The 22,635-nt window shown below is 44.9% G+C and overlaps 1 protein-coding gene across 1 annotated transcript in view; it reads left to right on the top strand.

Annotated features, from left to right (window-relative positions):
- The window catches only part of PLXNA4 (plexin A4), a 458,133-nt gene that overhangs the window by 38,545 nt on the left and 396,953 nt on the right, over nt 1–22,635 (top strand). The window contains exon 3 of the mRNA XM_042792117.1: nt 10,033–10,215. Coding sequence (XP_042648051.1) covers nt 10,033–10,215 — 183 coding nt within the window. The remainder of the gene's footprint in view (nt 1–10,032; nt 10,216–22,635) is intronic.

The raw sequence follows: 22,635 nt of genomic DNA, 5'->3' as shown, positions 1-22,635 counted from the left end.
TGCTTCCTAGGGCCAGCTGGAGCTTTCTGCTTGCACAGTCCCACTTTCAGATGCAGGAGGAGTTTTTACTTAATGGCTTGAGTGAATTTATACTCGGCTGACACAAGTGCTCTGAGTTCCTCAAGTACCAAGATCTGCAGAGACAGAGGCAGCAAGTGGGAGATTTTTCTTTGCAGGGCTCGAGTGCTTTAGTTAGTTGTTTAAACTGATAAACGGGCTTCTTTAAATTCATTTTCTATGAGATGGTAGGACACAACTCAGTTCTCCCTGATACAGATGTGCATCCCTGGAACTCAGCATGACTCTCCGTTATTTGATGAGCAAACGAGGGCCTCTCGTACCCAGCCAAGCTCTCTCAATTTCCCCATGCTGAAGAGCATCAGCACATACATGTCGTTCATTACAACACTTAGTTTACCTTCACAGGACCATGGTGAGGCTTAATTAATGTTTTTAAGGAGCTGTGGGATCTCCGGGCAAAGGTGTTGCTTGCATTCAAAGCAGCATTGTTGTTTAATTTATATAGTGCTGTTGGTGCGTGTGGCACTTTACAGCCCAAATGATAATTTTGTCTGTGTAACAAAATAATAATTATAGTAATTGTAATTCAGTGGAGAATCTCTGGTAGTGCCAGTGTAGGGGAGACAGCTGGACTATATCCGGCAAGGTGCTGGTGTGCATCACTGGAATAGGAATCAGGGGTGCCTGGCAGCTGCCAGAAATGCTCCAGAAATGGTGGTTTAATCATTCTGATGCCAGCAAATATCGGGAGATAATGGGCCAGACACATTGTCCATGAAAGGAAGGACAGGTCAGCAAGAGGAGGCTCCTACTCCCTTCAACATTGCATGCAACAAGAAGCAAAGATATTGTTATGGAGACCTGAGAAGAGCCTTGCAGTGTGGCTGTTGTGCCTATCTGGTGAAGATGTAATGTGATTTGGGTAAATTTGTAATTTGGGTAAGTTTGTAATTTGGGGAGGGGATTGTGTCTTTGTTTGGTGTCGCTATTGAATGGACATGCCCGAGAGAAACCCATGTTACGGCAAGGATGCTCAGGATTATGGGGCACAGCTGAGAGAGGATAGAGCTCCAGTCTGTTCTTACACCTCTTTCATTACTGCAGTTGATGTTTCCAGGAATTTGTTAGATAGACAACCTTTGGCCCATCATGGAAATGTAACATCCTTTAGGATAAAATGCAGCAGCTGGCGAGCACTTCCCCTTCACTCAAAGGTGTCTTTCTGCCTATAGAGAAAACCTTTTTCACCTAAGATTTTCTCTCTCTGGAACTCTTACTCCCCATCTCAGCAACAGCATCACCAGGGGAAGTTAGTGCCACTGTGTTTCAGGTGCGTAACACAGTTTTGCTGCTGGAATATGTTCTTACAGAAGAGCTCTAGCAGCTTATTTGATCAATACTTCACTTTTGAAAAATCCCTAAAGGCTTATTTACCCAATAGACCATGGCGGTTTCAAAGGCAGAGTCTCCACACTCAATAATGTCCTTTTTTGGGGGTGTGAAGAATTTTAAGTGATTTTTTTAAAGCTCATGGAAAGCACTGAGCTGAGAGCCATAGAGATCATATTCCTCTGTTTATCCTCCAGTACCTCATCCGTACGATTCTCCAGCCTCTGAGCCAGCAAGGGGAAGTTTATGGGACTGCAGAACAACTAAGCTTCCTTTTACTGTCACACTTGCTGCTCTTCAGGTCCCATCCATCTGATTGTTTGTAGGTGAAATTGCCACCTGTGAGAGGATGAACCTCAGTGACCACACACCTGAGGGATCTGATTTTTCACCCCAGCTGCATGGTTTGGTGGGCTAAAGCTGAGATTTGGAATCATAATGCTGGAAAATTTCTTGAGGGGGTGGAAATGAGGGAAGCAGAAGGCAGATTTGGCTGACACGGAGATGGTGTTTGGGCTGTAGGATGTGAAGACCTCCATAAATGGGAGTGTTTATACTATCTCAGTCTGATATGCTGCATTGTTGCTGGAGATACAGCCCTCTTCTCTGCCTGTATCAGACTCTTGGGGTCTAACCAAAGTGCTTGAAATACCACTTAAATTACAATATCCAAACACAGAGAGTGTAAATATCCCACTGAAAAAAATATTGCCAGGTATCTGAGTCTGTTCTGCACCTTGTCTTGTTTATCTTGACGTTGTGTGACTGTTCTTTCCTGGCAGACACTTGGAGGTGAAGTTGACATAGGAGCTGAGGGATATGGTGAAGCTGGTATCAGGACACCATCTGCCAGTAACACAGATTCATTAATTCATGCTAGTGTTTCAGGATGGAGCCTTAATTGCATCTTCACCTGTAATGGTAGGAGTGTCTTCTATGCAAATGACCAAGAAGCAAGTATGCTGTTTTGCTGAGGATGGTATTGCACACTTGATATCTATGATGTACTTCTCTATTTAGTCTTGGACTTTTCTTCATGGGGGCATGAACTGCTTCCTTCTGACAGCCCAGTGCTTCTTCCAGAGCAGAAATGCTGCTGCTGACCAGTCTCATGCCAGCAATAAGACAACATGCATAGCAGAAGTGGGAACAAGAGTTTGAGAGCAAGCCATGGGCTGAAAAGCATGTGTGGTTGCTGCTCACTAGCTCTGTGTCTGTGACACAGGGTCAGCAGACCCTGAAAGCTGTGCTCTGCATCTCCAGGGTCTGCAGAAGGAAATAAGAAAGGCAAACTTACTGCCAATGTTGCTTAAATTTTGTAATATTGGGGTCTAGAAAACTTTGAGGGGTTCACTAACTGATGTACATTGTACACATCTTTTTCCACACTAATAATTCAGAAAGTCAGGAGTTAGAGGATGCCTAATTTATAGCAGCAATTACTTCTTACCAATAATCACCCAGATCTGATGAGCAAAAGGCCTGAAGACTAAAGAAACCTGTGGGTCTCTGTAAGAAAGTCAGCCTCCTCTTCAGGAAATTGCAAATTTTATGACTTGGAGGTACATGGTATAGACTGCTGGTAAGACTTACACTCACAGCATAACAGGAACATAAATGCAGGCATAAAAAGTCTGTACTACATTAAGATTCTGCAGCACTCTGGAAACTTGACACCAGTCCTTGAACTGATGCTTAAGCTACGGACCTAAAAACCAAGCGCCTGTACCAGTTCTAGTCAATTTGAGTAACTTTCCCCTCTGTTCCTGCATTCCTGAATTACGTTTGAATGAAAACCTCTTAGCATAGTGGGTGCAATTTCTCTGTAATTGGAAAAGTTACTGTAACTACACTGTCATTTGAATATGGTGACATGTAATTGCATGGTAACCATTGCTGTGGTTGTACAAGTGAAAAGCAGTGTGCAATTATAATGTATTTCCAAATGCTGGCTCTTTATCCAGCTTCCATTATATCACAGGGCACCCTGGGGAAACAGTACTGGATATTTTTGTATGTCATTAGACTGCAGGCTAATCACTGAAGAATGGGTTGGTTGGTGATCTGTGCTATCTTTGGTTGGTGGTTCCCATCTTTTTGTCCACAAAATTTCCCTGTGGCTTTGAACTGCAGATGACAAAGGTCTACAGCCATTGATGCTCACTGGGCAAGCCCGCAGCCTTTTCCTGGCCCACTGTCAGGAATGCATGTGATGGGGAGGGCAGTAACAGGCATCAAATTATGTGAATGATGTGGCATGAGGTGAAAGTCAGAGGGGCTGTCTCCATCCTGCACTAGGACCTCATAGTTAGACACAGGCAATAGGCTGAACTTTGAGGGTTCTGCCAAAGTTCACAGCACAGATCATGGGGAGGTCAGATGAACCAAAATCCACCAGTCTCAGAGGAGTCAAAAGAGAGACTCAGAGGCAAAATTACAAGAAGCAGAGATGTTGCAGGTCAGAGGCTGAGACAATTCAGCTTAAGGAAAGCAAGGTACTAATGCCAGGGGTAGGGCAAACCAGCATCTAACCAGAAGTTCACCAAGAAGTGAAGCCCATGCTGATACCACCGAGAGGACATGCACAGGTAAACAGGAGAAGCACAAGCCTTGGGTACCACACTGCTGCTGTTGGAGTTTAAAGGCCTGTGGTTTGCAGGGAGATGGTTTCCATCATTTGTAACTCCTCTGGTTGGGGATTTATGCTTCACCCGTGCACCAGGTGATCTATACCCTAAATTCCCTAGCTTGTATCTCTTCAGGTACCGTGAAGTTCCTGGTGATGGATTTTCCTAGAGCTTCCATCTCTCTAGTTTTTTAAATATCCTACTGAGTAAGATATATGCCTCATCCTCACCCTCACTCAGTCCTTGCAGTCAGGAAGGAAAGATCTTGCAGTCAGGTGATGGAAAAGACCTTGGATATTTCTTTGCAAAGACTCAAATGCATGTGACTTGATTTCTTATTGCTGTTGGCTCCCTGGCCCTGCTGGCAGCACAGCCAGCCGTAATGTATGCACTCCCTTCATCGTCTGGTGTAGCCAAGCCTGAGATAACAAGAATGAGAAGCCAAGTACCTGCCACCATATGAAGACAGGGCTGTTAGGTATTAGCTGTAAATCAAAAGTGAGACTTGGCTGTTGGGACAGCCTTTATCCCCAGTGAGTCTGTGGAATTGCTTTGGAGCCTGCTGAGATATCTGGAAAAAGGCCCCGGTGCTTTGACTGGGAGGAAGATTTTGCCAGAGTGAAAGCAAGGAGGAATGAGGGATGGCTAATCCTTTATCGAACCTTTTCCCAAAATATAGATTAGGCTGTATCTGATTATCAGGGGCTGTTTCAGAGGCAAACAGCTAAAGCAGATATTTAAGGGACAATTGCAGTTTATTATGAGCACTGTTTGCATTGGCCCCCTAATATCTGATGCTTCAGTCAGCCATGCAACACCAAAGTGCTCGCTTCTGCTGGGGAATCAGATGAGGACAGGGAAAGAGGTGTTGTAATCGGAGCTGTAACCCTTCTGCTGAGTTTGGGGGGTTTTGGGGCTCAGTGAATCCCTAGGGGACTGAGCCAGCACCAGTCTTCTAAAAACATCCTTTCCAGGAGGGCTTGGATGTCTTAATTATTTATTTGATAGGTTTAATCCTGGAGAAGGCAAATGCCTGCCAGAACCCTCCTGTAAATCAGGCCCATTCTTTTGTACATCTTTCCTATTTCACTGGTGAATGTGACATTTGACCACAATGTCACATCTGGAGATGAACCCTCTGGTTGCTAATGCAGGGAGTGATGACAGGAGCAGACCACAGCCTCTTCCCAGCTGGCTCACCCCTGCGCATCATCACCCCAAGATGGAGAAGCAGCTGGTGGGACTCTGGGGGGCATTTACGCCCTGGGAGCTGCCAATCATTCTCACATGAAGATATTTCAGATATGTAGAGCACCTTGTAAACCTGTGTTTACCAGCTTTCCTGGGGCAGAAGGGTGGTGAGTAATATTGTCTCTTTTGCAGGTGGGAACCTGGTGTGGGATGATGAACTGATTGACTCCAGTCCCGCATCTCGACTACAAGGCCCCCCCCCTTCCCTTCTGAGTTACCTATGACTGTGCCGTGAATTTCTGGGTTAGATTTTTAACCTCTAAGGATACAAGAATTGCTGATCCTATTCCTGCCTCTTTAGATCTTCTCTTTGCTCCTCCCTGATATCCCAGCTGGTGCAGCAGCAGTGTGGCAAGCAGAGTGAATTCATGTCCTCACCTCTGCTTTCATTCTGGAAAGTCGTTAACGTGAAATTGCCAAGCAGAGAAGCTCCAGAGAGTTTAACGTGGCTACTTTATATTGCTGTTAGGAGTGTCTGGAATTGAAAATAAACCTATGCTTGCAACTCCTGACCCTTTCATCATAAATCCAAACTTCCTTATGCGTTTCTCTTTGCTGAAGAAGATGACTGTATTTCTATCTTTACAAAGACATGTGTGCAGCTGAGAGCCACAGCTGCACAGAAGCCGGGTGATGTTTATTTGTAGGGTTTTGCTCGCTGGCGTTTTTTGTGCAGATGATCCCCAGAGGAAATAACCCAAATATGTTAAATGAAAATAGTTTTCATGTGGTGTGTGGCTTGCTGGCCTTGCTCCTATTCTTGGGGGACTGCTGTCCACATTGCAAATCACAACTCTGCGACTGCTTCTCCGGCACTCATGTAACAACATGAGAGTGAACATCATGGCCTTATCTGCCCTCACACACCACTTTGTGTATCTCAGAGGCTACAGTGTGCTATGATGGTCCTAGATCTCATCTGAACTGTGTCATGCAAGGGAAAGTGCCGATTTCACTCTTCAACCTCACCCTGGTGCTTGGGTCATAGAAGGGTTTGGGTTAGAAGGGACCTTAAAGACCATCTAATCCAACCCCCCTGCAATGAGCAGGGACACCTTCCACCAGACCAGGTTGCTCAGAGCCCCATCCAGCTTGGACTTGAATGTTTCCAGGGATGGGGCATCTACCACCTCTCTGGGCAAACTGTTCCAATGTTTCACCACTCTTAGCATAAAAAAATCTCTTCCTTATATCTAGTCTGAATCTACCTACTTTTAGTTTAAAACCATTACCCTTTGTCCTATTGCTACAGGCCCTACCAAAAAGTCTGTCCCCATCTTATAAGGATGTGTCCTTTTGTAAATAATCTTAGGGAAATAAGATGAAATAAATGGTCTTAAATCTAGTTTTGTGTCTGTATGGGGGGATACCATGATATCAACCCCATTAAGGGTAGGTCTGGGTTCAGCTGGAGCTGGGCTTAGTCTGATGGAGGAGTAACTAACCTGTGGCAATTGGGTTAATTAAGCCTCAACAGGTTGGAGATGTGTTGCAGATCAGCCACAGGTTATTGTGCTTGGTGCTGGGATTTCTGGGTCTATATCCTCTTAGGGTTTTGTGGAAGGATGAGAGTTTACCCTGGCTATGTGAGCTCTGATATACATCGACAGTAATCATGTACTCTAGTTAAGCCATCCTGAGTGTTGATAGAATGTGTTACAGAGGGCTCAGTGTTATACCCTCACAGCCATCCAGATTCAGAACTGCCTGGGGAGCAAACAGAAGTAGCTTGTATCTACCTGTAAAACACCACAGGCAGCTCCTGCCTGAGATGGGGAGTCCTGGGCCATGCAGGAAGGCAGGGCAGGTGATTGCATGGGTCCTTGGTGGTCTCTAAGTGTTTCAGCTGGTGTAGTTGGGTTTGGCTATGCTACAGGGAGAGGAGCGTGTGGGAGGCTGTGCTGCAACAAGGAGGATGCCTATGACTGTGCCGGTTCTGCTTCATTGTTCTTGTTTCACTGCCTGGTGGTGTAATTCCTGGTTGCTTGAGATGGAGCTTCATATACTGCATTCTAGGTAAGATGTCTACTGGCGCTATCAAGCTTTTTATCCTTTCGGTGGTGAAGAAAGTGTTTTCCCATTTCTTGTTTTCCTTTAAAACCGTAACAGAACAGGACTTTCTTCCCTTGCCCCTCTTTCTGCCATTTATAAAAGGCTTGGGAATTTCTTGCTTTCAATCTGAAATGATTCTTCTCTCAGCCTGTTAGGCCATTGGTTTGAGTGAGACACATACACATTTTTATAATAGCATTGAAACACAAATCATGTTATTTTGAGAGCTTAAGAGTTTCTGGTCAAACTGGGACTGACTTCACGACTTGGATTCTCCTCAGATTCTACATCCATAGGATGATTCAGGTTGGAAGGAAAGTCAAGAGATCATAGAGTCCAGCCTTCTGATCAACGTGTGATACATCTTAAAGTTAGATGCTTAGGCTGAGTGAATCATCTGGAGATGTTTTGTAGTCAGCTCGCTCCATCAGAAAATGATCCAGTGCATTATGAGTTTGGTTGGATGGCTTGTTGTCTGGCATACCTCCTTTCCTCTGTTGATTATGGAGGTAGTTTGGATGACCACTGTAGGCTACTTGCTAAGGTTTCATGTGGCTAAAGCTAGGTGAGATGGATCCCACACCAGATGATGTGTCGGGTAGTGACAAAAGTGAACAGAAAGCTTGTCACGCTGTCAGACCCACACACAGCTTTTCTTGTTAGTTCATCTCTGACAGTCAGTGTCTCACATCTCGCAGAAAGATCTGGGTAGCATCTCTGCTTCAAACGCTTTTGTACTTCCTGAGTAATCAAGCTACTTTTTTTTTCCATCCTGACCTGTGTAAGAAAGCCGTGTGTGTTCTCATTACCCACAGAAACGCTCAGCTTTTCCAAGTCATACTGTTAGCAGGGATGTCCTGCCTCTCTGAAGTGTGGTCATCAGCTTGGTGGTACAGGACCTCAGATGAATTTGGCCTTTGGATATGGGATGCAGATTTATCTTAGACTTTTTGTTGGCATTGTAGACTAGTAACGTCCTGTCTGCTGCTCATGGAGGTTGTTGATCTGATCTGTAATTGCTGTTTGAGCTGGTGTTTTAGCTCTGAAAGGGCTGTCCACAAACACTAATGACTCTTGCAGGCCAGAGCTCAGGCTAGCTGTGCCTTACTAATGGCTGTTTGAATCCCTCATAGGTTTTATGTGTTTATAAATACATTTAGGACACATTATTCTTCAATTCAGTAAAACCATCTGTAATTATTCCCTGTAATTGCTGGGTAAGGATAAAATGAATCAACTATCAGGCTTTTACTGCTCGTGAACTCAAGTAAAGAGCAGCACGTATTCTAGCCATGCTTCCAGGAAGATATGAGCTCAGACAAAGAGAATTGTCATGGTCCTTTATTACCGATATATGAAAACTAGGCAACCTTCCTGTACAATTAATTATTGCCTTTCTAGGCCTTAGTCCAGCAAAACATTTTAAGCGGATGCTTAACTTCAAATCTGTGAGTGGTCCCAGTGAAGTTAATAAAGTCTAACTGCTTTGGCAATTGTGTGCTGTGATATTTGGAGCTTCATCTGTATTTGACTTATTCTGTGGAGATTGTCATATTGGCAACGTGGATTAGCCTTACCTACTGTCCAGATGGTGCCTTAAGCTAGAAGAGTTGTCTGTACTGTTCTGCTCCTGCACTTCTGTAAGTCCCTGAAGCCCAACGTAACACCCTCAGAGATAAGTAGACATTAAGTGCATTCATGCACAAGGATCCCAGTGGAGCATCTGTCTGATGACAAGCCTGTTGAGTTCAAATGCAATAGGTGTTAGAGCTTAGGCAGCAGCACTGATGAACAGGACCTTTGGTGGTTAGGAGTTCACGGGTATCTCCAACAAGCTCTGGAAAGCTCCCATTATAGCTGTGAAACCATCCCTCCTCTCCAAAAAAACTTTAGTGAGTTACAGTGCCTCAGATGGATAAATGTGGATGATCTCCATTTCATGAGGATGAAGTGCCAGGCCAAATGGTGTGAGAGAAGGACCCAGGACTACATGATTAAACTAACCCCAGGAACAGGGAGCATGTGCAGTCACCGTCTATAGCTTTTAATCCTTAGCATGATTCCTACTTCAGATTTGGCCTGGGCTGACCAGCTCTCCCCCAGACAGTACCTGGATGTCCCTTGGGGGATTATAATTTCCGAGATGTAGCATGAGTGATGCTACAGGGCTTGGAGGTGGGAGAGGAGTGGTTATTTAGGTTTCATAGAAGTGAACCTTACTATTGGGTCTCAGGGCTAGAGGGCAGGCCAGGGTCTATTTTATTTGCCAGTGTAGTTTTAGCTCAGTGATTCTTATTTTGGATCCCATGGGAATGATGTGCATGCATTTTTTGGACAGAACTAGGTATGTTTAAAACATTTTCAGCAGACTTTGTCTTTGACTGCTAGATCTTGACTGGTAAAGCTGACTAGTAAAGCAGTAGGAAAAAGGCTTAACATAATGTATCCTGCTGGGCTGTCATTCAAGAGAAGCAAGTTTCCAGTTCTCTTTCTGTCTGTAACACATGCAACTTTGGACAAATTTTTTCCACCTCTGTATTTCTCCAGTCCTGACTTTGTCATTGATTTATCAGCCTGCATAAATTATAGGCATGTTATACAATGGTGTCCCTGCTTGCATGGTTACTTCCCAAATGGCTAAAGAATGAATGGCTTCATATTTTTTTTACACTCTCTTTCTTTCTGTTTATAGCTGTTAACAATTGATGACAATTTCTGTGGCCTGGATATGAATGCCCCCTTGGGAGTATCATCCATGGTGCGAGGGCTCCCCATTTTCACTGAGGATGGAGACAGAATGACATCTGTGATTGCCTACGTCTACAAGAACCACTCCCTAGCTTTTGTGGGCACCAAGAGTGGGAAGCTAAAGAAGGTAAGACTTAATGTGGTCCTCTAACTCAGATTTTCATGTTCTTCTGGAGATTTGCAGTGTTGCATTGAGTGTGAGTGCAGTCCTTATCCTAAGGTGCATCGTCAAGTTTGAGGATAAAAAATGTTTCAGTTGGCAAAAAAAAAAAAAATTATTTCACCCTTGAGGAATAGAGCTGATATGAGAAATGGTACAGTCCTTCTTCACATTGTTGTTCATCAGCAAATGAATGTTTCTGAAGTCAAACCACAGGCCCAGCCACAGGCAGACTTGATGCAGTTTGCATCCAACAGATTTTTTTGTGTTTAGACCATCTCTAATTAAGTAGTTGATCACAGGGTGTCTATGCATGCTGGAAAAAATCTGACTGCGGCTAAAGTTTGTTAGGAAATGCTCTGGAGGTATTTCTTCAGATCAGCGTGACTGGACTGTGATTTCACCACGAGCCCAGCATGGGATTAATGGTTGCTCTGTTTAGGTCAGCCTAGGTGCTTGTACTGTAGGAAGCGTGTTTTCATCAAAAGAAAGCTGTGTCTTGAACGATAATGGGCATTATGTTTATGGTTGATGCCACATAAACCCAAATACAATAAAGAGTGTATTTATGTTCCTCACTCTGCATTCTCACTAAAAATATGCCTGTTGCATGTCTGTAGCTCTGTAGTTTGCCACGTAAGGCAATAGCAGAGAGGCTTGAGGTGGAATCTGAGAATCATCTACCTGTGGTTTTCTCAAGGCAAGAAGTAGTATTAGAAGTGACCTTCTCATGTTGGGCGCAGTCTTTGTTTCAACCCCTGTGTGCTCATCTGACAATGTCTGAATGTTCAGCCCAGGAGTGTTACAAAATATTGTATATGCAAAGAGATTGTGGCTTTGTCATAACAATGGAGATGGGTGGGAAGCTGGGAAGGGAGCTTGGGCAGAGCCTTGGCAGTTGGGTTGGGTGTTGGAACCTCTCTGAATTCCTTTTTCAAATAAAAACTTCCAAGTTGGGGAAAGGAAGCTACTACAGCTTGTGTGTAAGAGCAGACACAGGGAAGGGAGTCATTTGTTCATGGATGCTTAAGGAAGGTCTGAAACCTCTAGTTTTGTTCCTCTACATGTTTCTTCAGTTAAAAAGAAAGTCAGGTTGTAAATTCAGGTGGCATTGCCCCCATGTTGAGGGAGGTCTGCAAGGGGAACAGGATCTTGCCCAGTGGCAAATGTGTCTGGCTTTGTTCAACAGACGAAAGGCTGCTGATCATTTTGACAAGAGAATATTTATTTTTTTTTTAACAGTCTTTTCAGGCATGTGGAAAAGGAGCCAAATTGTTTTTTAAGCAGTTGTAATAAAAATAATCTCCTCCCCTGACTAATTAGCTTTTTCTTCCCTGTCATCTGTGATATCATAATAAACTGTTTCGTTCTCCAGTCAGTCTCTTCGGGGGCAAAAACGGGGTAGCTGAGATCTGAATGGTAAATATCCAAAAGACCTAAACAGTTAAGAATGACTGCTGCCTCCCTGCACTCACAAGCTTTTGGTTTTTCTTTTGGCTTCAGGAGAAGAAATCTCAGACATGCCTTTGCAGGTCACATTGCAGAATACAAGATCTGATTCCTTTTAATAGGGGAAAATGAGAGAGAAAGCTTTTAATACTTTATGGAGTGTGGTAGAGAGCGGGGACAGCCTTATAGGGTAAAGAATGAGAAAAGGGGAGCTGAATTGGCTGATGTAATTTGAGAAAGCTTTATTTTCTTTCCTTTTTCCTCATGTGCTGAGTATTGTGCCTGTGGTAGTTACTGTATTGGGTCTGTGTGTTGGAGCAGAGCTGCAGTCTTGGGCCGAGATCTTCCTCGGCTGAATAAGTCTCCACCAGAGAGGCAGAATGCAAAGCAAAACGGGGCTCCCCTGACCACGTGTGGTTGTTTTGGACCAGGTGATCCAGGCTCCTGGAAATCTTCAGTTCCTGCAGGCTCAGCCCCATCCTTGCTATGACTTCTGAGATCATTGACTGTCCTCCATGCCCTGCCCTCCTCCAGGGCTCCTAGCGGTATCTGAACTCAGGACACCATCCTGTTTTCCACTCTGGGTGCTACACAATGCCAGTTTGTCACTTGGGATTTTCACCTGAACGCTCCTTGGCCCCTGCCAAGATTTCATGGGCCTTTTGAAGATTTGTTTCCCAACTTGGCTCATCAATCAGGCGCTTCTGAATAGGAAGCAAGGGAAATAATGCATTGGTGTTGCAACTCCAGCATAATCCATTACATTAACACTAAGTTTGATTTATGTTTTAAAAAAATGCCTATGGGTAAATTGGAATAAGCTTTGTAGGATTAGACGAAACTCCATTTACTAGTGGACAAAGCCCAGGAGCTGTCATTTTTTTTTTTTTTTTTTTTTTCCTGCTTGCTGGTCCCTATCATGCATGGTACGTACTGCTGTTTCTCCTGGTGCAGTGCAGCTACTCGGTCGAGCTAGAGTAGTATATTGGATAGCATGAAGAGAGGAGCTATGAGATTATCTTCAAGATAGCAGGATCTACTCAGTTGTTGGAAGACTCGCTGCAAGTAATTACAATATGGTTTTGGAGAAACTTTCCTCCTTTTTCCTGCAATTTCAGTCTTTTTCTCTGTGTGTGTATTTTTATATGAAAGTGGCAGACGGTATATCAGATTTTGATGTATGCAATCCGTGAATACTCTGCAAAATACCCACAGTCATAAAGCAATATCTGTTAGTTGATATACAAATGTCACATATGTCAAAGGAATTTATCCAGTGGCACACACAATTGAAGTAAAATATTGTGCTTTACAGGAACATATCATTAAAATGAAAACTAGCAGCATATCAGGAATCTGCCCATGTAACCAAGACAACAAAGAGAGAAAGAAAAGGAAAAACCAAGATAGAGATAGGGTAGGAAAAGAGTGAGTGAAACAGAATGACAAGGTTGGCCTCAGCTATTTCACTGCCCCAGGCAAAATACATTTTGCAACCCTCATTCACATAGCTACGTGTGCCGACCAACGAGAAGGCACTGAATAATGGGCTGTAGAAATACGCCTTCCAATTCTGCTGGCTTGTCCACAGAACAGCCTGGCCCTGCAGAATGAAGATATAAATAGGATAAAAATGCAGATCTACAGAAAAGAAAAATTTCCCTTGTCCATATCTCACGTATAGGAACCAGTGCCCTTTGGTCAACACCAGACTGATGGGTGCTGGTGGTGTCTTGGGGATGGAGAAGGGTGTCTTAGGGATGAATGAGTTGGGAGACAGCTGAGTTCAGTTATTTGTTCTACCAGAAACTTCTAGTGTGCCTCTGTACCTCATTTTCTCTCCTGCAAAGGGTAGGAAATATTTTGCTTGCTCGAAGTGCTGGAGAAAATTAATGCACTAGAGGTTGTGAGCTGTGTTATCATATCAAACGGCTAAACCAGACACATCAGATGGGATGGGAAACCAGCTCCTGACCACTTGTGGGCATTAAAGATCCTGTGGTACTTTTTAATGAGAAATATTTAATCTTGCAGTGCTTTGGTCAAATCCCAGTATCTGTAATTACCTCCTGTGCTGGCCGGCCTGTGGTGTTCCCTGTGCTTCCGTACCACGCTGGTTAGCATTGCCTCAGCTTTAGTACACCCCAGGGTGCCTGGTGGGCTTCCTTGGCAGAGTGAGCTCCTCTGTACGATGGGAAGTACTTCGAACAAAACTCATGGCTGAAAGTCAATTGGCACCCCTGTGAATTTTTAGCGATTGTGTTCAGGAGATACGAAAGCCTCACTTGAGTTTAACGAATGTCTGTTTTGCCTCTCTACAAACAGAGCAGTAAACCATTGGGAACAGGAGTTATTCCTGGCTATGCACTTCTACAAACCACTTTGCCTTAAAACAGCCAGATGCTGAAATCCACTGGCTTTTTTTTTTTTTTTTTTCCTTTGCACACTCTCATTACATTCTTAGCTCTTCACTCTGGTAGCAGGAGAAAGCTAGAAATGTACCCATGGAGATGCTTTGCATGGTTTTGTATGCTTGTTTTGGATTTTTTTTTCTAGTGTGTCTAGACAAATTATGTGCCACTAATACCTGTCATCACTAAGGGAATGTAGCAGTATTCAGTATTCCTTCCCTAGGCATTTAATTTATGGGTCATTGCTTTTGTGCAGATAGTTTTCAGTCAAAGAAATACAACTTACCTGCAATTATTCTGTGTGTAGATGCAGGTGTATAGGGCGATTTAAGTTTACAAATGTCAACCTGGGAACAGCCTTAGGAATTACACCTCTAACAAAACAAAGCTCTTTGTCCATTTTGAAATGTTTATTTGAAAATGGAGTAGTAGTAATCTATATTTATTTGAAACTTCCCCATAAGAAATATTTTTTTTATTCCATCAAAATATTTCACTCAAAGCCTTTTCTATGCTAAATTCCTTGCAGAGAGAGAAATATGACTTAAAACCCAATTCTTTCACTTTGTGGCCTGTATTTCATTTTTCATAAAATCCCATCAGTCTGAGGCCTTTGAAGGGCTTTTTAGATTTGGAATGCCATTTGCAGTGAAGTTTTTCATTCAGATCAGACAACTCTGAAATCTGGCCAGCACTTCCTGCCAGGTATCACCTCTATTTAGTAGAAAATTCTTGGTATCAACCAGTTTCATGAACCACCCTCTGGATTACCCTGAACCCTTGAGACCCTGCTTTCTTTGGATCCAGAGACAAAACACCGGAGGGAGATTTTTAGATCTGAGAGGTTGGATTTGCAATTCTCATTTCTCATTTTGATCCATCTCACAGTTGCGTTGGGGAAGGCTGGCTTTCTTGGATAGATAACTGGATTGGAAAGTACATGCAAGCCCAAGCTCCTGACTGTTTCTGGCCGTGTAGCTGTGGCTACCCTGTCCCATCAGTGGCTGACAGCTTTCCTGGTTGGATGCTACAGTGCTCTTTACAGCCCACCTGCCTCAAAGTGGGAGTGGAAACCACTGACAGCTGTTGAAGGAGCTAGACTGTGGCTTGGAGAAGATGCACCTTGGTCTATGGTAGTGTCAGGACTGCTTCAGTAAGGTAACCCTGAAGGACATCCAAACCTGCAGCTCTATTATCATCGCTAATTGCTATGATGGGTCCTTTTGCTACAGTCATTGCCCCCTCACAGGTGGGGCAAGATCCCTTCCCAGCAGTGTTCATCCTGCTTAGCAGGAAAGGACAGTTGAATCCTGGTGGGACTGGCAGCGTGTCAGGTCCTTCCACAAAGCTGGACTGCTCTCAACTGCCATGAGTGATCAACAGAGGAATAAGCTGGAGTTTTTCATGTAAAAAAGTCTGAGCAAGGTAAAAAGATGGAAGTTATGGGCAGAGACCCACAGGTGATAGAGCTCTGGATGGGTTGGTGATACCATGACGTACCCATGGAGAGGAGTATCTTCCTTTTCTCCTCTGATACCTTGCCTCCAATCCAAGGGTCTGGAGCTAATGAGAGAGCCTTGGGTTTGTCATGCACAGGTTTGCAGTCTTGTGATAACTGCAGGCAAAGACAGAGATCCTCACTGTTTCTTCAGGTGAGGGGATTTCTGAATACACACAAGACAAGAAAACCTGCTCAGATTTGATATTCCTTGGAGGATATTCTGCTGTTGACAGCTCCATGTGAGTGTCAGCAGGGAAACTCAGCTTCCTTCTCCTTCCCTCTGCTGCTTTGAAAAATTCGGGATGTTTTTTTAATTTTATTTTATTTTTTTCCCCCCAACTGTTTGGCAAGTGGACTTGACTGCTCTGAAAACATGCTGTAGAGGCTCTAGCTCCTGCTGGGAAGCTGGTTTCTTCAAGAGGGGCTTGTTCGCCCTGGCTTCTCCTCACAGCTTCCTAAATCAGCGGGAGTCCAAGCGCTTCACTCACTCGTGATGATACCACTTCCCATCTGTATTCGACGTCTGTGAAGGCTGCAGTTGTCAGTGTCCCACTGATATACGGTCCCTCTTTGAGAGGTCGGTGCCAGCTCAGATGTCTGAAGAGTAGTTCCATTTTCTAGCTGTGGTTTTGGTAGCTGTGTTGTACTTGTCACTCGATACTTATGTGGGGGTACCAGCAGGCAGCCCTGAAAAGAGTGGTGATGGGGATCTATGTGGACATTGGGCAGTGACATCTGTTTGTACTGAGGGTCATGTAAAAGTCATTGGCAGGTGATACTGGAGTCCAACACAACCTAAAAGTGTTGGGTGATTAGATAATGTCTCCATGGGTGAAATCAAAGATGCAGGACTTGGGCATCCTTGTTACAGGCTGTCTCTCTTCCCCCCACTGCCTTGTGGGTGGGGTGGACATCTTTCTGTTATGCTTCGCATTTCACCAGTTAGAAGTCAAATTAGGTGGGCAGCAGGTTTCCCTGTGAATCTATTCATTGCAGAGCTGCAGTCAGTTGGGAGGACCTGGCTGAACACCAGGGCTGCCATCCAGAGGGACCTAGACATGATGGAGCTATGGCTGTTGACAGGAACTCATTTAAGAAGTGTGAAGTCCTGCACCTGGAAAAAAGTGACCTCTTATAATGATTCAGACTGAGGACTGCCTGGCTGGGAGCAGCTCCCTGAGAAGGACCTGGGGGGATCATGATAGAAAGCAAGTTGTACATGAGCCATCAGTGTGCATGTGCAGCAATGGAGGCAAATAACATCCTAGGCTGTACAAATAGGGGCACTGCTAGTAGATTGAGGGGAAGGTAATCATCTTGAACTCAATTTCTAGAACATATCTAGATAGTGTGCCCATTTTTAGGTCCCTCAGTACAAAAAGGTCATTGACCAACCAGAACAAGTTCAAGAGAGGATGAAGAGATTGGCCAGGAGCTGGAGAACCTGCCCTGACAGGAGAGGATGAGAAAAATGAGCTTATTCCTGCTGGGGAAGAGAAAACACAGAAGGACCTAACAACATCCTACAAGGAGGTAATTGAGAAGGTGGAGGCAGGCTCTTCACATTGACTAATGGGAGGATGTGAGACAGCAGACGTAAGCTGACATTAAAGCACTTCCAGCCGGATATAAGGGAAAGCTTTTTCCCACGAGGACAGGAAAACACTGAAGCAGGTAGCTCATGGAGGTTGTGCAGTTTTCATCCTCTGAGATTTTCAGGGTCTGAATGGACAGAACAACCTGGTCTGATCTCGTACCTGACCCTGCTTTGTTGGACTTGAGCCCTCCTGAGGTACCTTTCAGCCTGGGTTACCCTGTGATCCATCCTCTGCTACAAAACCTCAGGCCCTAAACCCCATCAGAGTGCCTGTATCCAGACGTTACTGCTGAACTGGTTCAGCTGACACTTGTTTGAAATAACCACTAATTTCTCCATCACAGCAGGCTGGTGCTTTGCTTCTCATACCCCTCATTCCCATTGCTTTGCATCTTCCAGTTACAACTTCTCAGTGTAGAACACTGCATTTAGCTCCTTGCAGTATCTAATTGCAGTAAGAAAACTCCCTTTTTTTTTTTTTTTTTTTTTTTTTTTTTTTTTTCCTTCCCTTCCTGTTAGGAAGGTTGCTGTTCCTAGTGAGAGTTAGAGCCTGCTTTTTGGCAGAGAGTAATTAATTTTCCATGTCTTTCCCTCAAGTACCCCTCTCTGCTTTCTGACTACTCAGCAATCTCTATGCTGGTGTGCAGAGTTTGGCTGAGCTGTGCTTTTCCTGGGTGCCTTGCGTATGCATTGAGTGCTGCTCTTTTTTTTTTGGAGGTTCAGGTTTAATAGTGCCTCGGAGTCTTGTCAGAGATGGGATCTTGTGACTGTGCAACGAGATTTGCAAATGATCGTTCAATCCCTCCAGATGCAATCTGTACTTCAAAGTCCAGAGGCGCTTGCAGGCTGCTGCCATGTATTTAGCATTGGTGGTACTGTACCAACTGGTTTTATTTCTGACTCCAGGAGAAATAGCGGGCTCCAGTGGATCCATTGCATCAGGTTGCACCATCATCTCTTCAAATTCTTCCTTTAAGAAACCGAAGCTTGAATTTGAGAGGTTTTCTGCTGCAAAGCAGATGAGCTGGATTTCCCCACAGTGGGCTGAGGATGTGTGCTGTGCAGTCAGGAGGAAGTTAGTGACAAAAGCAGACACAAAGGGACAGATGTCCTGCTGCAAGTTACTTTGCTGAAATCCATGGGTCCTGCAGCCTTCTGGGGGACAGTTTGCAGTGATGCTGATTGTAACTTGTCTTTTCATGGCAGGTGATTTTCCTTATGGTGTCAGTAGCTCTGTGCAAGTTGTGGAGTACTCAAGCTGCAGTACCTGGCATGGTTGTGCTGTTGATGGAGCCCACACAGGATTGGGATACAAGGAAAAGCAGATATGTCCTCATCCCCCCTGGTGTATGCGTTTCTGTTTGTCCCTCTGTTCTCCAAGAAGTGCTCTGAATGGGGTATTAGGTGGTCAGCTTTAGTCTTCACCTGCTACTTCTGCTCTCCAGGGTGACAAAAGAAGCTATTTAACTCCCCATACACTCCAGCTAATGCCTGAGTGGATGCCCAGCCAAAATGGCTCTTGTCATTCCTTCCTCCTCTCTGTTCCCTTCCCTTTTGACTGGGTTAATGACTTTTCAGGGAGCCCTTGAAGTGCCTCTTGCATTGGCCTTTGATTTGAATGCCTCTTGCCTGCTGACCCTTCTTACGGAAAGTCGGCTTAAGTGTGGTTCTCCTAATTAGTTTTGCTTTAAATTAATCTTTTGAAATAATTTTATCAAAAAGAGGAAACCTTCTACCCACTCCCTCATTTTATCGGCTTGTTTTCATGCATGGTCTCTGGGTTTATTTCTCTATTTCCCTTGTCTCTAGATAGGACATCATTTGCATATTTGATTAAGCTCCATATGTTATCAGGGAGCCAGTTGAAAGAACAGCAAGTCCCTGATAAGGCACTGTGCATCCATCTCTTCCTTTCACAATCCTCCACGCTATCCCCCTCACCATCCTGCGGCCATATCTGTGCCCAAAATCACCTCTGCAGCCTGTCTCTCCTCCTCCCTTTGGCCACATGACTGATCTCTGGTTCAGCTGCAGATAGATGATGTAGACATCATAATTTGACAGCTCCTGTCTTTAGGAAGGAAGCAGAAAAGGTGCAGAGGACGGGAACTGAGGGCTGGTGAAGATGTAAACCATGACAATGAGATCCAGATTCAGTTCCCTGCTTTCTCTGAAGCCCGTCACAAGATCCCATTGTTCCCAGGGGGTATGTGTTGCATGAAAGCTGCTTATTCTCACTGTTCACTTATTACGTTGTCCAAGGCTTTATTGGGAGTCTCAGATGGACTATTTGCTGCAGACTGGAATGACATCTTCAGCTCATCTCCCAGGTACTAGAAATGACTGCTGTGCAGGGACAACGGGGTCAGAGGGGCTGAAAACAGAATAAACATGGATGAAGAATTTTGAAATGTATTGTGTTGGGTTTGGATGGTGGGTTTTTTTTTGGTAGCAGGGGAGGGTGCTACAGCGGTGGCCTCCTGTGAGAAGTTCCTCAAGGCTCCCATGGCTCCAAGCTGGACCCACCTCTGGCCAGGGTCGAGCCAATTTGTGGCAGTGGTTGTGCCTCTGCAATAACTTGTTTATGAAAAGGATCTGGGAGGAGGAGTTGTGACGTCTATGTGAATACTGGGGTCAGTGAAGGAAGGAGGAGGAGGATAGATGGGGAAGTGCACTGAATCGGAGCCCCCCTGTATCCTGTGGTGAGATGGCAGGGCTACCCCCTTGCCACCCATGGAGGTCTATGGTGGAGCAGAGACCGACCTGCAGCCTGTGGAGGAGCCCACACTGGTGCAGGTGATTGCACCTGAATAAGGCTGGGACTCTGTGGGGAGAAGAAGACCCCAACGTTGTAGTTCAGCACTGGGAGGACTGCAACATGCTGGGGGGGACCCACAGTGGAGCAGTTATGGAAATGGTGCAAACCTGTGGGGGAGGGAGTCGTGTTGGAGGAAGTTTGTGGAGGACTGTGTCCTGTGAGAGGTGGGACCGCAAGGGAGCAGGGGAGGAATGTGAGGATTTATCCCTACCCTGATGAGGAAGAAGAGGCAGCACTGACTGCCCACCTGCCCTCCGTCCCATGCTCCCTGCACCGAGGTGGGGAGGAGGTAGAGAGATCAGGAGCAGAGCTGAACCTGGGAAGAAGAGAGGGGTGTGAGAGGTGTTTTGGGATGTGGTAATGCTTCTCACTGTCCTACTCTGTCAAGTGTTGTTGTTAGTGTCTGAACTAAATTTATGTTCCTTTTTCTTCCCCTAACAAAGTCCATATTTTGCCTGTGACCATAGTGGGTGAGCCATCCTCCCCCTGTCCTCATCTTGAATCCTGAGCCTTTTGCTTTATTTTCTCCTTCTTAGTGTTGAGGGGAAAGGGGGAGTGAGCACCTGTGTGGTGCTCGGTTGCCCTTTGAGCTCAAACTACAACATGTATGTTAAAATTTCTATACATATATATGTGTGCGTGCAACAAATATTGCTCAAAAGTTTGAACTCATGCCTTTCAGGCTTTGTTCTCTAGCTGTTGCTCTGTGAAAACAATTTGCCTTAAATAGTTTCCCCAGCCTCACCTGTAGGAACCTTTTAATTTGAAAGAAGTTGTGGATACTCCTGAGGAAATGTAGGGGAATGCTTAGTTTAACAGTAACTTTCTCCTCACCACTGCTGATGTTTAAGCTGGGGGAGGTTTTGTTCAGTTTATGACCTATAGATGGGAATTTCTGGGGGGTGATCAGAGGCCCAATTCTTGGCCTGGCACTAAGGCAGGGTGCGTTTGTAACAGCAAACAAAACTAGTGTAATTAGCTGTGCTACTGGAGTTGGAGAAGGGACTGCAGATTGTATAAGGGGACCTTGGTTATTCAAAAAGAGCCTTTCCCTCAACTGACATCCAAAGTGTAGGAATAAGAGGTTTGATTTATGAGCCAGCTCTTAATTAAAAGGCAAAAAGGAATGTGATTCCCTTTGTTAAGATATGCGACTTTGGTCTTGAGGTAATTTGAAGAGCCTCTCTCCACCTCTCCCCTGCACATACCCAGACTCCCTGGTGTGCGGCAGCCCCTCGGCATCAGTGTGGTGGTTGTGAACCCCTGATAGGGGTCTTTAGCATCATCTGCATATCCACCACTTGTGAATGCTGCTGGTGGTGTTTGTGACGCCAAGAGAAGGAAGCAAAAATAAAATCACCCCCTGTTCCTCTCCAACTTGATCTCTTCCCCTCGTGCTTCTTTCATTTTGGTTTAATGACTTTGGCTTGCTATGCTTCATCATCTCTCTCATTTTGCCTTGGTGGCAGCCTGGCTTGAGAGCAATCAAGCTTTGATGGATTGCTGGTTGTTGGCCTCATGTGTGAAACTTGGGGGGGAAACATGAGAGAGTTGTGCTGGTTTTTGTAGACCCCAACCCATATGGTGTCCGCGGGAGTGAAGGCATGTGTTGCTATGCAGGATTAAGGGATCTGTTCCTGCTTGGTCTGACACTTGTCCTTTTTTTTGTTGTTGGTTTGTTTCTTTTTTTTTTTTTTCCCTTCTCCAAAACCCTGTCAGTAGCCTTTCACCTCTCCTAAATGAAACCATACGGAAGAGCTGCAGGTTCTTGGCCCTTTGTGAAATTAGAAAAGCTATCATTGCTGGGTGAGGGGTAGAAATACAGACTGAAAACTAGACCAGGATAGTTAATCAAAGCTGTGACTCTAGTAAAGTCCCCCTGGGATGTTGTGTCCAAGGTGACCAGAAAGCATCGTGCTAGCTGTGATGGCAGCAACTAACCCTATAGATGTGACTGTAACCTGATGGTGTCAAATCTAGGTTAATGTCAATAATGCCTTTTTCATGTACTTGACTGTCATTGTTCGGTTTTCTTCATACTGGCCAGCGTTACTCCAGCTATGACCCCAAGGATGATCATTCATCTCCTAAATTAAAAGGGGTTGAGTTGGAGTGGTATTTCAATGCAAGACCCCAAAAGGAAACGTGACAATATGCTAACTGGGTTGGTATCCGTGCTTGATTAGAGACATCAGGACTGTGTTAACAGAGGTAATCCCTTCCATAGGACATGAAATATTACTCCTGGTAAGAGTTGTTCGTACATGTCAGCAACACTGCATCAAGTATGTGCCAATGCCTCCGAGCTGGGATCCCCCTTGGTGCAGTGAGCCTGGAAGTGTGTGTTAGAAACATGTTGAGCACTTCTAGGCTCTCATGGGAGACAGGTTGGGACCCTGGGGGTGCCAAGAGGAGCAAAGTCTAGAAAGGAAAGTTGGGAGCCAGTCATCTGTAGGTTTCAGCTCTGGTTACACTCTGTCGTGGTGAACATGTTCTGCTGATGATTCACAGGGCTGGGTCACTTTGGATAACAAAACACAAACTCCTAAGGGACTTCAGTGGGTTTTGGAAGCTTTGCTGATGGTTGTTTTTCTAGCTGATGTGGTACATT

Source organism: Tyto alba, unplaced genomic scaffold (genome assembly GCF_018691265.1).
Source record: "Tyto alba isolate M040663 unplaced genomic scaffold, T.alba_DEE_v4.0 Super-Scaffold_2, whole genome shotgun sequence".
Classification (NCBI taxonomy): Eukaryota; Metazoa; Chordata; class Aves; order Strigiformes; family Tytonidae; genus Tyto; species Tyto alba.
Note: the sequence above shows the minus strand (reverse complement) of the source record. Positions and strands in the feature narration are given on the sequence as shown.